The 19551-nt window shown below is 40.3% G+C and overlaps 1 protein-coding gene across 1 annotated transcript in view; it reads left to right on the forward strand.

The window, feature by feature from the left end:
* Positions 1-19551, forward strand: part of igf2r (insulin-like growth factor 2 receptor) — a 207495-nt gene that overhangs the window by 80117 nt on the left and 107827 nt on the right. The window contains exons 14-19 of the mRNA XM_072581192.1: positions 3197-3331; positions 8935-9082; positions 10538-10715; positions 15347-15462; positions 16985-17147; positions 17479-17655. Coding sequence (XP_072437293.1) covers positions 3197-3331; positions 8935-9082; positions 10538-10715; positions 15347-15462; positions 16985-17147; positions 17479-17655 — 917 coding nt within the window. The remainder of the gene's footprint in view (positions 1-3196; positions 3332-8934; positions 9083-10537; positions 10716-15346; positions 15463-16984; positions 17148-17478; positions 17656-19551) is intronic.

The raw sequence follows: 19551 nt of genomic DNA on the forward strand, positions 1-19551 counted from the left end.
AGTGTTGGAGGGTTACTTTACAAATTGGGGGTCTGTGACCAGTGGTGTGCAACAAGGATTGATGAGTCCACTGCTTTTTGTTCTAACTACCAGAGAGTTTGCACCCTGATAGCCATTGATTCCAGTTTTGCTAGGGACTCTTGATGTCACATTCAGTTGAATGCAACCTCTGTTAAGGACTGTCACTCTCTCCTCACCCTGAACTCTGTTCTTTGTACATGTTTGAACCAAGGATGTAATGAGGTCAGGAGCTGAGTGGCCCTGGTGGAACACACTGGGTGTCTCTGAGCAGGTGGTACTTGATAGCACTGATGATGACATCTTCCATCACTTTACTGATGATCAACAGCAGATGGTTGGGGTGGTAATTAGCTGGGTTGGATTTGTGTTTTTATGAACAGTACATATTTGGGCAGTCTTCCACATTGTTAGGTAGATGCTAGTGTTCTAACAGCACTGGAACAGTGAGGGGAGTGACACATTCTGGAGTCTTCAGTACTATTGCTGGAATGTTGTCAGGGTCCATAGCCTTTGCAGTATCCAGGGCATCAACAGTTTTGTGATATCACGTTGAATAAATTGAATTGGCTAAAGACTGATGTCTGTAATGCTGGGGACCACTGGAGAAGGCCAAGATGGATGATCCTCTCCACACTTCTGAAGATTGCTGCGAAAGCTTCAGCCTTATCTTTTGCACTGATTCTCGACTACTTGCATCTAAAATAATTATTTGGGTGAAGAAACCAAATGTGTCCTCACTAAATTTATCAATGACACAAAGATAAGTAGGAAACTTAAGTTTGTGAATCGATCATAGACAGGTTTTAAGTTGACAATAGATGTGGCAGATGGAAAATTCAGAGCCTGTTTAGATGGGGAGAATAGTGAGCTATATGCTAGATGAAAGGAGAGAGATTTTAGGATAGTGTTGCAGAAACCTCGGTGTCTCAGTATGAGATTTGCATAAAGTTACTGTGCAAGTACAGCCAGTGAGCAGGAAGACAATGGAATGCTGTTTTGCAAGATGAATGAAATACAAATGGGAAATTCTGCTGTAGCTATACAAAGTGCTGGTGAGACAATATCTGGAGTACTGCATGCAGTTTTTTGGTCTTGGTTTTTGATAAAAAGATAGTTGAATTAAAACAATTCAGAAGATTTACCTGACCCATTCTTGGGGTGACTGGATTAGCTATGAAGAAAGATTGAACAGATTAAGCCTGAACTAGGAGTTCATTACAGTGTAGAAAAATGAGATCTTGTTGAGACACTATCTTCAGCAAACTGGGTAAGGGGGTACCCAGAGTTTTTTTGTGTGGAGGAAATCAAAGCTACAGCTCAAATTTTAACATTTGTCATTTTTAAAACACTTTTTTTTTATTTTCTCAAAGGATAATGTGTATGGAATTCTTCCCAGAAGTTAGTGGAGACTGGTTCTTTAAGGTTAAGTTTTTTTTGATGGACAAGTTATGGGATGCAGACAGAAATGTGGAACTTGAGCCACAACCAGATTAGCTATGTACTTAATCTTACAGCAGTCTTGAAGGACTGATAGCCTACACCTGGTCATAAGTGCTATGTTCGTTGTACCTTCTCTAAAGCATTTGTGAAAATTTCTGGCTGTAAGTTGATGAATTGAAAGTTGCCAAGTGGAAGTCTACAGTTTCTTATTCATGTCTGTAGATTTTGCCAAACAACCTAACCAGCTTCACTGTTAGTACTTTTACTATTTCCAAGTATTTCTACAGTTTCCTAATGTTCAAAAATTGCCAACAAGATACTAGTCTTAGTTTCTTTGGCAGCATTTAAAATATGATAGGTGTCTGTATTCACCAGTGTTTTTGTTCATGTGGAATTCCAGAATAGACCTCTATACCTCAGCCAGAAGTAAATGAAGTATTCAATGGCAATTATATGAATTTTGCAGTTTTAATGATGGCAAAGATATCAGCATTCACTATCATTACGACTGGGCAGTTGACAGCAAATTCTGATCATATAGACACAGTTACACGATGAGCTTGTCAGTAATTCCCTGCTAGTCAGGATGGGCTGTTGAAATCCTCATAAATGAAGTGCTTAGGAATAACTTGCATTGCTGTGAGATTCTAAATGTTCGTATGAAAAGTCTTGATTCACTAAATTGAATGAGGTGTAACTGGCTTTGTGGTACTTTAGAATCTTAACTATTAACAACCTCTCTAGTCCTGAAAAAGTAATTATTTGTTTGTAAAATCAAATTTCTTCGTGATAAATTCCAAAGATTTTTAATTTGAATTTGTGGTATTTCATAGGGCACATTAGAGATTCAGTATACAGATAGCAATATAAAATATAGTCTGATTAGAAGGATCATAAAGTCTTTTTACTCTCTGGTTTGATGTTAAAGAATTCTTCAACATGACTGGCTGCTGAGCATACTTAATAAATGGTGTTGGATGCTAGAAATCCCCTATAATTTGTGTTGGACTCAAATATCAAAATGATTTAAATTTACATCTGATTACTAGGCCTTTACAGGCAGCTTTCTTTGCAGTTAATGGCAAGCTGCTTGACTGCACCAGAATCCTAGTGTTTGCTGCCTTGAAGTTTTGATTTTCAAATCTTTAGCTTGGGAGTTTTTTTTTACAGATTATTTGGTGTGGAAACAGGCCCTTTGGCCCAACAAATCCACATCAACCTGCAACCCATCCAGACCCATTCCCCTACATTTACCCTTCACCTAAGGTGGGAAATGAACCCAGGTCTCTGGCGCTTTGAAGCCACAGTGCTAACCCCTCTGCCACCGTGTCGCCCACACTGGGGGAACAGCTTCCAACTTGATCAACTGTATTCTGGGAATTCAATAAACTGCATGCACATATTATGTAAAATGGCTGGGAATTTACTCCAAATACTCTGAAAGCTTATTTTAAAATGGTAAATTTGAAACCAGGGTTTGGAAGCTTCTCCAGTTCATGGTGTCATATTTGCATTAATGAATCAAAGGACTTGAAATTATGTATTTGGAACGCTTGGTGTTGGTGGCATAGTTATAAGTAATCAACCTCAATGTATGCTAAAGCATTAAATGCATAGTACAAACCAAGTTATTAGTAAAATGGACATTTCAAAGCAAATTAATACTTAAGTTGTATTCAAAATGAAAATAGTCTGAATAAGGTTGCTGCTTCAATAACACATCTTTTATCTTTAGGGGATCTGGAGAGCCCTCCTATCCTGAAACCTGGGATCAATGAATGTTTGCATGAACTAGAATGGCGCACAGCTGCTGCTTGTGCTTTATCCAAAACAAATGGTGATGATTGCAGAGTTTCAGATCCAGAGGCCGGTAAGCATCTTAAACTAAGTGCAATTAAGATTTATTCTTCCAAATGTATGTAAGCATTAATAATGAAACCATTTAAAATGGTCATAATTCTTCGATTATGTATGACCAAATTGAGGTTTGAGTGTGAATGTCCATTGTTTGTACTATTGTAAGCTCTAAAACAAAACAGCGAAAGGGAGCAAGCCTAATGTTACTTGCAGCACCTTCATTCCCCAAGTTTACCAGATGTGCACAATTATCCCAAATGATAGTCAGTGTTGTACTATTTTTTTCTATTGCTATTTTTGCTTTAAAGGAATGTTTTTTTGAAACCCAAGCACTAATTCTTTAATACTAACCATTGTCTCTAATGTTAAACCTGTTGGTGTTTTTCCAGTTCACCACCACAAACATGCCTCCATAGTTGCTTTCTATTAGATATAGATCCTAGTTATGGATTGAACCATGTCATTGTTGAACTTGATGGAAAAGACTACCATACGATGTTCAATATTCCTTTAAAAGTTGTTTTGCATCAAGATTATTAGTTCGTTCTCATTGCGTGTTACTAGATCTAAAATAGCTTTTGCCTTTGTTGGTTCCTCAACATGTTACTCTGGTAAACTCTTTCAAACACATTCCAAGCAATCTTCATTTGCATCATCATTCCTTACTACTACTATACAGCTTCAATGTAAATTGAAGTTACGCATGATTGCAGCATTCACTGTTATATACCCTTCTATTTTCTTGGTTTATACCATGTCCTATGTCAATAGACAATAGATGCAGGAGTAGGCCATTCAGCCCTTTGAGCCAGCACCACCATTCATTATGATCTTGGTAGTGTGGATGTGCAGGAGGATCTTGAAGTCCATGTTCATAGATTCCTAAAGGTTGCCACCAGGTGGATAGTGCTGTTAAGGGAAATCGCATGTTAGGTTTCATTCGTAGAGGGGTTGAGTTTCGGAGCCACGATATCATGCTGCAACTATACAAAATGCTGGTACTGCCACACTTGGAATTTTGTGTACAGTTCTGGTCCCCATATTTCAGGAAGAATGTGGAAGCACTGGAAAAGGTTCAGAGGAGATCAAGGATGTTGCCTGGTCTGCAGGGAAGGTCTTGTGGGGAAAGGCTGAGATACTTATACCTGGTCTCATTGGCAAGGCGACAGCTAAGAGGGGATTTGATAGAGACGTACAAGTTTTGAGAAAATTTGTAGCTCAGGTTGAGGTTTTGGATGCAGATTTGCTTGCTGAGATGAAAGCTTCATTTCCAGACGTTTCATTACCTTACTAGGTAACATCTTCAGTGAACCTCATGTGAAGCAATGCTGAAACTTCCTGCTTTCTATGTTTGGGTTTATTTGGGTTGGTGATGTCATTTCCTTTGGTATGTTATTTCCGGTGAAGTCACTTCCTGTTCCTTTTTCTCAGGGGGTGGTAGATGGGATCTAACCCGATGTGTTTGATAGAGTTCTAGTTGGAATGCCATGCTTCTAGGAATTCTTGTGTGTCTTTGTTTGGCTTGTCATGGGATGGATGTGTTGTCCCAGTCAAAGTGGTGTCCTTCCTCATCCATACACTCACTAGTATCCTCACATGCAGATGAGGAAGGACACCACTTCGACTGGGACAATACATCCATCCGAGGACAAGCCAAACAAAGACGCCCGAGAATTCCTAGAAACATAGACTTCCGGTTGGAATGCCATCAACAAACACATCAACAAACAAGTCAGAAGTCACAATGCACCAGGTTGTAGTCCAACAGGCTTATTTAAAATCACAAGCTTTTGGAGCCCTGCCCTTTCATCAGTTGAAGCAAAGGAAAGCATACAGGCACAATTTATTGGCAGAGAGATCAAAAGATTGTACAAATAGAGAGAGGAGTGTCGACAGGCTGAATGGTAAGTCTCAGCAGGTGATCAACATTGTAAGATGGTGAATAAAGTGTCAAAGGCTGAATAGTAAATGAAAGGGATGACCAATAATCCAGTTAATTGAGGCAGAGGTAATTACAAATAAGGTGTGCTGGAGACAAACCTAAAGGCTGGGGAATAACATGATCAATGTAATGGTCGCCTGCTAAGGATCTGATCAAAGTAACGAGTATCCGAAACCCTACAAACTAAGATAGCGATCATAGTTTATCAAGGTGTTGTTAAAACTGGATGTACTGGGCAATGTACTGATTGTACTAATTGATTAGAGCGGTTAACCTGGGCTAATCCGGAAAGCCTCGGCTGACCAATATAGGCAGGAGGTCAGGATCTCCTCCTCCATTCAAGAGCTGACTCCGAACTGGTTGACCAGTCAGTGTACTGTCAATTCCTAAGTGGGAATTGGTGACAGGACCCAGCCTCTAGGTAGTTATTTCATAAACCTAGACCCATTTTCTTCTTGTGTCACTGATTATCTTGTTAATTGTATGAATGGAAGGGAGCAGTGTAGAATGTTACAGTTGGAAAGAATAGGGTTTCCAATCTACCAAGGTATGTAAGGCTATACGCGATGACTTTGCTGCTTTTTCAACAGCGCAACATCCCTCAGCAATATCACCACATTAGCTTCCACTTGTGCTTTGACAAGCAGCTGTACCTCAACCAGACTTCTCTGATCCCTCCACTTTCCGAAAATATTAAGCTGTTCATCTGATTTTTGTCAGCAGCAAGTACATTTTAGTCGTTTGAAAATCAATGTAGAAACAAATGAGAAACTTCCTTTGGCTCAGCTTATCCGGGTCTATCTATTCTAATTCCATTTTCCAGCACTTGACAGATGGCCTTTTGTGCTATGGCATTTCAGCTGCTCATCTGAGTACATCGAAGATTGAGGGCTCCTGCTTCTATCAACCTTTTTTAAAATGGGTTTTCAGCTACTACTCAACCTCCTGGGTGAAAATAATCCTGAAATCTTACCTCAACCACCTGCTCCAACCTAACTAGTCCATTCTTGTTGACTTTCTGTCTACCCTTCAAACTCTGCCTCAATCAGATTTCTCCTGACTTAAGAGCAACAACCTAGCATATCTAATCTCTTTGTAACTGAATTGCTCTAGACTAAGTGAATCTGCTCTGCACCCTCGAGTGCAGTCAAATCTTGCCTAGTGTGGCAACCAGTACTCCAGCTGTGTCCTAACCAACATTGTAAGCATCACATTGCTCTTAAATTCAATACCATGACTATTAAAGGGAATATCCAATATGCTGCCATAATTTCTCTTGATCTGTCCTGCTACCTTCAAGGATCGATGGATGTGCACACAAAGGTTGCTCTGATCCTCTGCCTCAGAGGGTCCTACCATTGAACATGTGCTCTGTTAATTTTCCCAAAATGCATCTCTCACTCGTCAGAATTGAATTCCCTTTGCTGCACAGTGGTTAGCGCTGCTGCCTCTCAGCGCCAGAGACCTGGGTTCAATTCCTGCCTCAGGCAACTGTCTGTGTGGAGTTTGCACGTTCTCCCCTTGACTGCGTGGATTTCCTCCCAGGGTCCAAAAATGTGCAGTTTAGGTGAATTGACCATGCTAAATTGTCCATAGTATTAGGTGAAGGGATAAATGTAGGAGAATGGGTCTGGGTGGGTTGCTCTTTGGAGGGTCTTTGTGGAGTTGTTGGGCCGAAGGGCCTGTTTCCACACTAAGTAATCTAATCTAATCACTTCTACAGAAAATTGTGAGCAATTCTGTTCTCCTTCCTCTTGGAAGGATGTTGCGAAACTTGAAAGGGTTCAGAAGAAATTTACAGGGATGTTGCCCGGGTTGGAGGATTTGAGCTATAGGGAGATGTTGAATAGGCTGTGCTGTTTTCCCTGGAGTGTCTTGAGGATGAGGGGTGACCTTTTATAGAGGTTTATAAAAACATGAGGGACATGTATTAAGGTAAAATAGACTGTCTTTCCCTTGGGGTGGGTGTCCAGAATTAGAGTGTATAAGTTTAGGTTGAGGAAAGATGGACATAAGGGGCAACTTTTTCACACAGAGGATGGTGTGTGTGTGGAATGAGCTGCCAGAGGAAGTGGTAGAGGTACAATTGCAGCATTTAAAAGTCATTCGTGGTTGTATGAATAGGAAGGGTTTAGAGGGATATGGCCCAAGTGCAGGCAAATGGGACTAGATTAGGTTAGGATATCTGGTCGGTATGGACGAGTTGACCCGAAGGGTATGTTTCCGTGCTGTACATCTCTGACTCTATCTGACTAGTCTGTCTATAATCATCCTGTATTCTGAGGCTTTAATCAGTTTTCCTGCTGTCTTAAACTGAGTGTTGTGCAAATAATTTCTGTTCCAATTTCCCAACTTCAGGGATTATACTCTGAATTAATTCAACAGAGTTGAACTCTGACGCCGGGTTATAGTCCAATAGATCCATTTGAAACCACACGCTTTCGGAGTGTTAACCCTTCTCCTGTTGAAGGGGCAGTGCTCTGAAAGTCTGATTTCAAATAGACCTGTTAGACTATCATCTGACTTCTGACCCCAATCCAACATCACCACCACGTCGTCATTCATCAGAGCACAGATTAATTGAAGTGTTCTGCACCTTAATTGCAGTTGCCTATCATTTTTGGAGGCAGTGAGGTGAATCTTGCACCACATCTCTCTCAGATTGGAGGTTTCCAATTTACTAGACTTTGAAGAAAGATGTATTTTGGCTTCTGTGCAAGTGCAAGGGTTAATAGTTTATAATTGTCCAATGTATCAGAGAGGTGGTTGATTTTGTTGAGGTTTTTTTATCTTCCTGTTCAGACATATTTTGAGACATCTGTGGATCAGGTAGGACTTCAAACCAGACCGACCTTCCAAAGTGAAGGGTATTACCGCTGCACCACAAGACCCTGCAGTATTTCTTGAAATGTGCTCCTAAGAGCAAACAGAAGTAGGCAATTTGACCCCTTGAGGCTGCTCGGTTGGCTCTGATCTGATTTTAACTCAAATCTGCATTCTTGTGTTTAATAACTGTTCACCCTCTTGCTTAAAAAAACTTCAGGCTGCTTACATTTCCCTTGGCAGAAAGTATTCCAAAGACTTTTACATTAATCTTTTAAATGGGTGACCCCTATTTTAGCTCATGACTCAGTTCTAGATTATTCTAAACAACAAAACATTCTCTTCCCATCTAACCTGTTAAGACAACTCCATCTTCTGTTTTGTTTAGGTTTCCTCTTACTCTTCTAAATTTCTGTTGATAACAAACCTTGCCTGTCAATACTTCCTTGTAAGGCAGTCTGCTCATTTGAGGGGTTATCTCAAAACCTCTGATCTAATTCCTGTGTATTTACATCCTTCCTCAAAGCTTTCTTTTGTCATCTACAGTTGAAGATTAGAAACTCTTCTGTTTCAATATTAATTTGTTCTGAAGCCAGTTGAAGATGTGTGAAATTAGACATGATTTACATTGCAAAGATAAGCCTCTTCCCTAATTAATCCTTGTTGCCTTAAAAGTTCTCCATGTACTCTAGATTCTTATTGTCCTCCAACTGTAAAGCATTAACATTAATACAATTAACTTAATTCACCAGTAGATTAATTGCATGTTTTATTGTGCCTACTTTGTAAATTTTAATTAAAACCATTATTAGTTGCTGCTTTGTAAAAATTATTGTTCTGTTTTTTTCTAGGCTTTTTGTATGACCTTTCACCTCTAACCAAAGAAAATGGGCATTACCAAGTTAAATCTGAGAAGTACAATTTCTATATAAATGTATGTGGCAATGTTTTCAAGGATGGCTGTGAGAAAAATTCTGGTGCTTGTCAGGAATCCCTGCTGTAAGTGACCATTGATTTGGTGCAACCAGTGTGTTTGTATGAATTTGTTCGTGAATTTGGTACACTAAATACATTGACTATGGTTAGCATAGGAATGTATTAATCTGTCGTTTTTCTAAATGCAACAAGCTACTTTTCTATAAAGTTATTTGCTGACAATCTCTTGAGATGCACATTGATGTAGCTCTGATTTTTTTTAAAGTTATGCATTTAAGGGTTATTTTGTGTTGATATTTAGTGTCATTCTGGCTTAATTGTGTTATTGCTAAAACTAGTGGAGTGTGTCACCCCTAGGATCATGCTGAAATACAAGCTAACTTAAGTTGTTATCTTACTGTCTCCTCTACCCCATCTCCAACAGCAAGTAAGCTACACTCCTGAATTGCAGCATTACCAAGATGAAGACCACCACCTCAGCTGTTTCTGTCACTTCTTTCCTTAGCCCCTCAAACCAAACTTCCTGTAAGGGTCCCCTGAGGGGTGATCATTATCTGTCCATCAGCTCTGTGCCCCCTATCTTTCAAATCTAAAGTCATGAGCTTTTGCATTAATGCAAGCTGCTGTCCCATTTCTGACTTCTCTTGTGTCTCCAGTCCTGGAACACATTGTCATCTCCCAAACTGGTGCCCATCTCTCCAGAATTTTGTATTTGAATCATGCTCTTGCTCTCTCTATATTCTGAGATGTCATTTAGTCAAGTTATAAATCGCATCTTATTTGACCGTGATACCTCCATCAATTTCAATAGCATCCATTGACAAAGTTGATCACTCCAACCCTCTGTAATTTCTCTCCATCGCCATCCAACTGGGTGAAAAATGCACTCAGCTGATCCCATTCCTCCTTATTGCAGCCAGAGAATTGCCATCAATTGCATTTATTTTCAGTTAATTCCAGTGTACCTTGATCTATGTTTGGGTTCCTCTTAATTGTATGTATGTTGCTTGGCATTGTCAAGTGAAAACAGATCAGCTTTTACACGGACACCGAGCTGTGAATCACTGGTATCCCTCTTTTCACGTCTGTCTCTCAGTTGTCTGTCAGGCAGCTTTGGATGAGCAAAAATTGCCTTCAATTCAATTCTTAGAAGATGGCAGCCTTATTATAAATCCGTGCTCCCTCACTGCAATTCAACACCCGACCCCTGGTAACATTACATTTGATCGGAAAATGAATTTTCTGCATGATTGTTCAGACCACTCATTTCCTCCTCTAACATTTTCCCGTTTCTTCTGCTCCTCCATATGTAACTTAGTGTCATTTTGTTCTCTCCATGGAGTTTTATGTTCAATAAATAAAAGTTGCTCCACTTCTGCTGTTGATGAAAGCTACTCCACTCACTTAAAGTTCGGAATGTTGAAATTACTACTTGTCCAGTTCGTACCTGCCCTGCATATCTGATGTGACGCTGATCATCTCCTGTTTGTGTGTTCTAATTATGCGTTTAATCCTTAGTGATCAAACCTTTTGGAACCTAGGGGAGTCCAATTCCAGATTGTCATACTATGATGGGATCATTCATCTGGTTTATACTAATGGGACAGCATACAACAATGGACAGCACATCAGACGATCCACACTCATAACATTCCTGTGTGATCGAGATGCAGGTGAAGGACATCCAGAATTTGAGGTCAGTTATTAGACTTCTGTATGGGCAAGTTGATACTATACAACACAAGTCCTTTCACTGACTTTGTTTGTTTAGTACTGTTGCCTGATAATTTCCAGTTTAGAGTTTCAGTAAGCAGTTAGACGGAACCCTATTTTAGGATCTTTGCTTCATTTGTGAGCTGATGAAATTAATTTCTCAACTTGTTAGAACCAATTAACCTGACTGGTGAGCCATTGCAATAAGTCTGAGGGAATGAAAGCATTTTCAAAATTGTGCATTCACTTACTATTGAAGTTGGTCATTTTTGAATAGGATTTGCTTTAAAAAAAAATCATGTCATGTTTCTTGGCTCCTTAATAGCTTCCTTCCAAGTTCCAAAGTTTTTCAAATTCTCAAAATTGTGATGAAAAGGAAAGCAAATGCAATGTTTGCAAATTCATGAGGGCTAGAATACAAGCACAGAGATACTGCTGAGGCTGTATAATTCTGGTGAGACCACATTTGGAATATTGAGGGCAGTTTTGGGCCCTGTATCTAGCAAAAGAATGTAGAACAATACAGCGCAGAACAGGCCCTTTGGCTCTTGATGTTGCAGTGACCTGTGAACTATTCTCAGCTAGTCACCCTACACTATTACAAAATCATCCATGTGCTTATCTAAGGATTGTTTAAATTTCCCTAATGTGGCTGAGTTGACTACATTAGCAGGTAGGGCATTCCACGCCCTTACCACTCTCTGCTTAAAGAATTTGCCTCTGACATCTGTCTTAACTACAAATTGAGGGGTGATAGATTTATGTGCTCTCGTACAAGCTGACGTCATCATCCTAGGAAAAAGTCTTTGTCTACCCTATCTAATCCTCTGATCATCTTGTATGTCTTTATCAAATCCCCCCCTTAGACGCCTTCTCTCCAATGAGAATAGACCCAAGTCTCTCAGCCTTTCCTCGTAAGACCTTTCCTCCAGACCAGGCAACATCCTGGTAAATCTCCTCTGCACCTTTTTCAATGCTTCCACATCCTTTCTGTAATGGGGTGACCAGAACTGTACACAATATTCCAAGTGTGGCCGCACCAGCGTTTTGTATAGTTGCAGCATGATATTGCGGTTCCGGAACTCGATCCCTCTACGAATGAAACCTAACACACCGTATGCCGCCTTAACAGCACTATCCACCTGGGAGGCAACTTTCAGGGATCTATGCACATGGACTCCAAGATCCCTCTACACACCCACACTACCAAGAATCTTTCCATTGACCCAGTACTCTGCTTTCCTGTTATTCCTCCCAAAGTGCATCACCTCACATTTAGTTGCATTGAACTCCATTTGCCACCCCTCAGCCCAATTCTGCAGTTTATCCAAGTCCCCTGCAACATTCTTCCATACTGTCCACTACTCCACCGACTTTAGTGTCGTCTGCAAATTTACTAATCCATCCACCTATGCCAGCGTCTGAATCTTTTATAAAAATGACAAACAGCAGTGATCCGAAAACTTGTGGCACACCACTAGTAACTGGACTCCAGACTGGTTTCCATCAACCACCACTTGCTGCCGCGTTCCAGAAAGCCAGTTTCTAATCCAAACTGCTAAATCACCCTCCCTTCCATGGCTCTGCATTTTCTCCATCAGCCTGCCATGTGGATCCTTATTAAAGGCTTTACTGCAGTCCAAGTATACCACGTCAACTGCCCTAACCTCATCTATATGCTTGGTCACCTTCTCAAAAAACTGTTTGTGAGACATGACCTGCCCTTGACGAAACCATGTTGACTATCTGAAATCAAATTGTTGCTTGCTAGATAAATCTTATCTCTTCTAATTCTTTCCAAAACCTTTGCTACAACAGAAGTAAGGCTCACCGGTCTATAATTACCTGGGTCATCTCTGCTGTCCTTGAACAAGGGTACAACATTTGCAATCCTCCAGTCCTCAGGTACTAAACCCATAGACAATGACGACTCCAATATCAAAGCCAAAGGCTCTGATGTCTCATCTCTAGCTTCCCAGAGAATCTTTGGATAAATCCTATCCGGCCCAGGGGACTTGTCTCATTTTGCTCCTTCTAGAATTGATAACACCTGCACGTAACTAACCTTGAGCCTTTCTAGTCTAGTGTCTTGTACCTCATTCTTCTTTACAATATTTTCCTTTTCCTGAGTGAACACCAATGAGAAATGTCCATTTAGCACCTTTCCGATCTCTACAGGGTCCACACTCAACTTCCCATTTCTGTCTTTGGCCCTATACCTACCCTAATCATCCTTTTATTCCTCACATACCTATAGAAAGCTTTAGGGTTCTCCTTTATTCTATTTGCTAAAGACTGCTTGTATCCTCTTTTTTTGCTCTTAACTTTCTCTTTAAGTCCTTCCTAGCTGATCTGTAACTCTCCATTGCCTCATCAACACACAAGCCTCTTTCTTTCTTAACAAGAGATGCAAGTTCTGTAGTAAACCATGGTTCCCTTACCTTATCACTTCCTCCCTGCCTGACAGGGACATACCTATCAAGGACACGCAATATCTGTTCCTTAAATCAACTCCACGTTTAGATTGTCTGCATCCCCTGCATTTTGCTACCTCATTCTATGCATCCTAATTCTTGCCTAATCGCATAATTGTCCTTGCCCCATCGATAACTCTTGACCTGTGGCATGTACCTATCCCTTTCCATCGCTAAACTAAACATAACTGATTTGTGGTCACACTCTCGAAAGCGCTCACCTAAACTAAATTGAACACCTGGCCTGGTTCATTACCAAGCACCGGATCCAGTATGGCCTTCCCTCTTGTCGGCTCTTCGACATGCTGTGTCAGGAAACCCTCCTGTACACATTGGATAAAAACTGATCCATCCGACGTACTAGAGCTATAACATTCCCAATCAATGTTGGGGAAGTTAAAGTCCCCCATAATGACCACCCTGTTCCTTTCACTCCTACCCAGAATAATTGTAGCTAATCCTCTCTCCCACCTCCCTGGAACTCTGCGGAGGCCTATTTTAAAAAAACATCCAAAAAGTGTGACCTCTCCCCTCCTGTTTCTAACCTCAGTAGACGAGTCCTCATCAAAAGTTCTCTCGGCCACTGTTATACTATCTTTGACTAACAAGGCCATGCCTCCCCTAAAGGATAAATGTGTTGGCTTTGGAGGGATTCCAGGCAAGATTTACCAGAATGATCTCTGGGATGAAGGCCTTGTCATATGAATGTGTACTGGGTGTGTACTCAATGGAGTTTAGAAAGATGAGCGAGGGTCTCACTGAAATACTCAAAATACTGAGGCCTGGATAGAGTGGACATGGCGAAGATCTTTCCACTAGTGGGAAATCTATGACCCAAGAGCGCAGCCTCAGTGAAGGGACAACCTTTTTAGAACTGTCATAATTGTGCAACACAGAAACAGACCCTTTGATCCAACTCGTCCATGTGGATCCGATATCTTAATCAAGCCCCACTTTGTCAGCGTATGGCTCTGTAGACCCTTCCTATCCATGTACCCATTCAGACACTTTTTAAATCTTCTAATTAGATTACATTCCCTACAGTGTGGAAACAGGACCTACAGACCAACCAGCCTACACCGACCCTCTGAAGAGTAACTCATCTGACCTATTTCCCTCTGACTAATATACCTAACACTATGGGCAATTTAACATGGCCATTTTATCTGACCTGCACACCTTTGGACTGTGGGAGGAAACTGGAGCACCTGGAGGAAACCCGTGCAGATACGAGCAAGTGCAAACTCCACACAGTCTCCCGAGGCTGGAATCAAACCTGGGGCCCTGGTGCTGTGAGGAAGCAGTGCTAACCACTGAGCCATTATGCTGCCCCATTGTACCAGCCTCTTCCACTTCCTCTGGCAGCTCATTCCACACACTGAAAATGTTGCCCTTCAGGTCCCTTTCAAGTCTTTCCCCTCTCTGATTAAACCTATGCCGTCTAGTTTTCTTTCCCCTCTAGGGAAAAAGATCTTGGCTATTCACCCTATCCATGCTGCTCATAGAATCATGGAGTTATATAGCATGGAAACCCTTCATGATCTTGAATCTCTATAAAGTCACCCCTCCAGAGAAATTAGCCCCAGCCTATTCAGCCCCTCTGTATAGCTCAAACCCTCCAATCCTGAAAAAACCCTTTTGTGAACTCTCAAAATTTGGTAACATCCTTCCTATATCAGGGAGACCAGAATTGAATGCAGTATTCCAAAAGTGGCTGAACCAATGTCCAGTACAGCTGCCATATGACCTCCCAATTCCTATACCCGATGGCAAGCGTACCAAATGCCACCTTTGCTACCCTGTGTACCTGTGACTCTACCTTCGGGGAACTGTGAACTTGTACCCCAAAGTCTTGTTTGTTCAGGTGAGGAGGAATTTCTTCAGTTGAGGGTGGGTAATTGCCGCAGACTCTTAGCCAAGTCATTTGTGTGTAGTCAAAACAGATCTTGATCAGTATGGACATCAAAGGATGCATGAAGAAGGCAGGAAAATGAGATTGAGAAACCTATATCAGGCATGATCAAATGGTGGAGTAAATTGATGGGTCAAAAGGCCTAATTCTGTTCCTATATCTTATGTTCTTTTGTACTTAATAAAAAGTAGAAAGTTAATGCTGCAATTAGTTGCCTTTTATCATTAGGAGGAAGATGAGTACACTTACAATTTCAAGTGGTATACACAATATGTTTGCCCAGAAGTGCCAATAGACTGTATCGTGACAAATGAGGTTACAAAGCAACAGTATGATCTGTCAAGGTAAGAATACAACATTGATGCATTTAATGTCTGTATATCTTAAGTTCATAAACTACACTTCAATTTTCCATCTTTAAAAAATTGATCCTAGCAAGGTGTTGTAATCTGCAGTTGCAGGATTTAAATAAAGTTTGCCTTCAACCTTCACTTTGCTCACATTTTTAAGCCTTGCATTACCATTTGGAGATTGCTTCCTTCCCTTTTAGCTGAAATTGTACCATTTAATAGGTTGGAATTTTCCAACACTACTAAAGTCATCTAAACTATGACAGAGTTGGAAAATGTACTGTAGGTAACTTCAGTGCATGAGTTTGTGCAGAATATTGTAAGCTATTATAAAACTATAATGCTGAAAGTTTTTTGGATTTGGTAGGTTTATCTACTCACTGTGGACCAGTGGTAATGTCACTGAATTAGTAATGTAGAGCTTCATGTTGATATTCTGGGGCAATGGGTTCAAAGCTAGCCAATGTTAGTAAATAGCAGATGGTGAAATTTGAGTTCAATAAAAAGCTACTATTATTTATCATAAGATCCCATATAGTTCACTAATGTCCTTTTAGAGAAGAAAATCTGGCATCCTTATCTGGTTGGCCTACACGTGACTCCAGTTCTACGGCCATAGGGTTGACTCTTATTTGCCCTATGAAGTCTTTCTAGCAAGCTACTCAATGGGCAGTAAATTGGCCCTTGGCCAGTAACACCTGCATACAAGTAATGAAAAATAAAACTTGGGTATCTGATTCTACTTGATGTGGAGTAAGAGGTATTGGGGGTAAAAGTTTAAAAACCTAGAAAGATTTAGGGCTTGTTTACCACTCCACGCGCTTTTAATTAAATTCTGATAACTGAACAGAATTGAACTGAACAGGTCTTTACCCAAATAAATCCTTGGGGCTATTGTCCTTTTAATGTTCTCCCTCTGAACTGAAGACTGAGAATCTTCACTTAGATGAGCCTTTTGGTAAATATCAATTCTGAAGTTTGTGTTCAGCATTCAACCACAGTTTACATGTAAACTGTTATCTCTAGATGACATGTTTATGTGGGCTTTTCATGTAATTTTCCCAAAAAACTCAATTTGACAGCCTTGCAGATTTCTTCATTATAATTTTAAAATCTGTATTGATTTGGCACCATGCAGGCTGATCTGTTTTTCCATTTTATTGCTTGGTTGGCCTGGTCTGTAATCAAACTTCTGTTGTGACCAACTAAAGCTCATCAAGTTGGAAGCCAAATCCTGCACATCCTCTAATCTTCAGTAGACAAACTCAAGTATTGATATTGCTGCCTTTTAACCTGGAAATTTGGCGCAAAGAGCTATGGTGTGTCATCTGAAGGACAGCAACTTTAGATTGCAGGATGAAGTCCGAGACATTGCTTTACGTAAAGTTTGCAGCACTATGGGGCTTTTGGGAGAGTGTGGGGGTGGGGGGGGGTGGATGGTGTGGTGAGTAATCACAAGACACATGTTCCAAATCTTTGAATCTTTTGCACCTTTTGAAAAATCTCTTCCACTTAGATTATCAAAGTCCGAAGACAGTGATGAAAGTAACTGGTTTGCAATGGACACAACATCAAGTAACCACAAGAAGTATTATATCAACGTCTGTAGACCTCTGAGTCCAATTCCAGGATGTGATCGCAATGCGGGAGTCTGCCTGATGGAGTATGAAAGAGATTTTGTAAGGGTGCACATAAATATAAATTCAAGTTGCATTTCTAATGTAAACTGTTGGCTTGTTAGTCAAGTGTGAATTTAAGATTAACCTGAGCTTGTTTAGCATGTTGAAACAAATTAACCAAATGTGTTCCCTTCATTTCCATGTTTAAAATAGTTAAGCAAAATACCATTATTTGAATCTACGTTCTCTGAAACTGCTGTTCTGACAATTTCATTTGCCTTTATAACTTGGCAAACTTGTCAACTCTTGGTTATAAATTTTAACATGGTGGAAAACTTAAACTAGTGTTAGGAATGTACAATTGGTTATATAAAATTTGTTTTATGTTTAGGATGCACTTTATGAAAAAGTATCCATTAGCAATCTGGGTATTGCCAAAAATGGCCCCAAACTAGACACAGATGGACGGATTATTTTGGAATACGTAAATGGTTCGGCATGTGTCAATTCCGATGGTAATAAAATCTCTTACACCACCCGTATTCACCTGAGCTGTTCAAAAGAACTGGTAAGGAAATTTCCCTTTTACCACCTCTTTACTTTACAACTATTTAACAATGCCTAGTTTCCAAAGCAGCGGAATATTTCACAGCATGTAGGAACACATTACTGCAGATGTTGGAATCTGTTGAAAACAAAAATTTCTGGAGATCACCAGGGTCAGGCAGCATCCATGGAGAGAACACAGCTAACATTTTGAGTCTAGATGACTCTTCACAGCTGATCAGCAGGATGCTGCCTGACCTCCTGTGATCTCCGGAATTTGTTGCTTTAATACTTGCCAGCAAACTTGTCCTGGTTTTCTTTCTAATATCAGATTGCTGTCGTCATCATCTTGTACTGTTTTGCCTTCCTAATCAGATATTTGCTAGTTACTGACTTAACAATTTTATATTGATCAAATTTCTAAAGGTTGCTTCAGTGTCAATTTTTAAACATCTTTTTCCTAACCTTTCGCATATTTACCAGTAACTTGTGGTCATCCTGTAATTGGATACGCAATGAAGTAGCATCACGTACCATACAGAGGGAGAAGTACTTTAGAATAAGCTTATGAGAGACTCCATAAACTCAGCACTTGTGATGTGACCCTATCATTGCTTTCCAGGATATGACAAATCCTAAGGAAAACTTATTGGAATGTAAGGCTGTGGAAAGATGACTTGCAGTTTTTTCAGTGTGCTGTCTTACCCTTGGCATGTCCTAGAGTACTTGACAGTCAAAAAGCTATTTTATGGGAGATTAAGCAAATAAATGCAGCAGTTCATTGGTACAGATTGAAGTTCTATAAATAGGACAGATGACTGCAGATAATGCCTAGAGGAAAAATCTAGGTAGTGCCATGGTTTCTTTATTCCATTCACATGAGCAGGACAAATGAGTCTCCTTTTAACATCCTTCTGCTAGATGTCGCTTTGGCCAGTGTTTTAATCGCCTATTACTGCAGCGTTCACATTGAGGTTGTTCTGCAAAAACCTTTTGATTTGAGGTAGATTGGCTCAGTTAAATTCTAACTTTTACTCAATATAGTTTTATCAGTGGGGAAACCTGATGGTAAACTTTCAACTGTGGTCTTGTACTACTTGTCAGTGTAGGAATAAATAATAATCATTGTTTTAATTTTCCAAGTAAACTTGTAAATCATGTAATTAGGCCATGCCAACAACATGAGTTGGAATTTGAAGATAACAAGTCCGCGTCTATTAACTCGCCACAATTTGCAAGTCCAAGTATACTCCATATTTTGTTTGGGTATAGTGCTTCATTTAAATATTAGTAATAGTAATTTAGTAAGAGTTTAACACACTTAAACATCGTTTTGTTGAAAGCTTTTTGTTTTGCAGTCATTAGATTTGAGACACTGGATACAGTTGAGCGAAGGGATGTGTATAAAGCATGAGAAGAGGATGTTAATTCATTGGGTCGTAATTGGCATGGAAATAAAGCAAGGTGAAAATGAGGATTGCAGATGCTGGAGATTAGAGTCAAAAATGTGCTAGAAAAGCATAGCAGGTCAGGCAGTATCTGAGGAGCAAGAAAATTGACGTTTTGGGCAAAAGCTGTTCAGGATTGAAGCTGGGAGTCTCAGGTGGAGAGAAATGAGAGGGGGCGGTGGCGGGGGGGAGGGTAGCTGAGAGTGCAATAGGTGGATGGAGGGGGATAATGGTGATAGGTTGGAGGGGATGGTGGTGTGGATAGGTAGGAAGGAAAATGGACAGGTGAGACAGGTCATGACAGTGGTGCTGAGCTGAAAAGTTGAAACTGAGAAGATGTGGGAAGGGGAAATGAGGAAACTGGTGAACTGTTCAGATCCAAATTGCGTTGGTCTGAATGTGGTTTGGAGTACACGTGGGATCAGTTGGTTCCATAGGCATGCACTGAGAAAGGAGATGTGGCTGTGGTA

The sequence above is a fragment of the Chiloscyllium punctatum genome, chromosome 11, assembly GCF_047496795.1.
Source record: "Chiloscyllium punctatum isolate Juve2018m chromosome 11, sChiPun1.3, whole genome shotgun sequence".
In the NCBI taxonomy this organism is placed as follows: domain Eukaryota; kingdom Metazoa; phylum Chordata; class Chondrichthyes; order Orectolobiformes; family Hemiscylliidae; genus Chiloscyllium; species Chiloscyllium punctatum.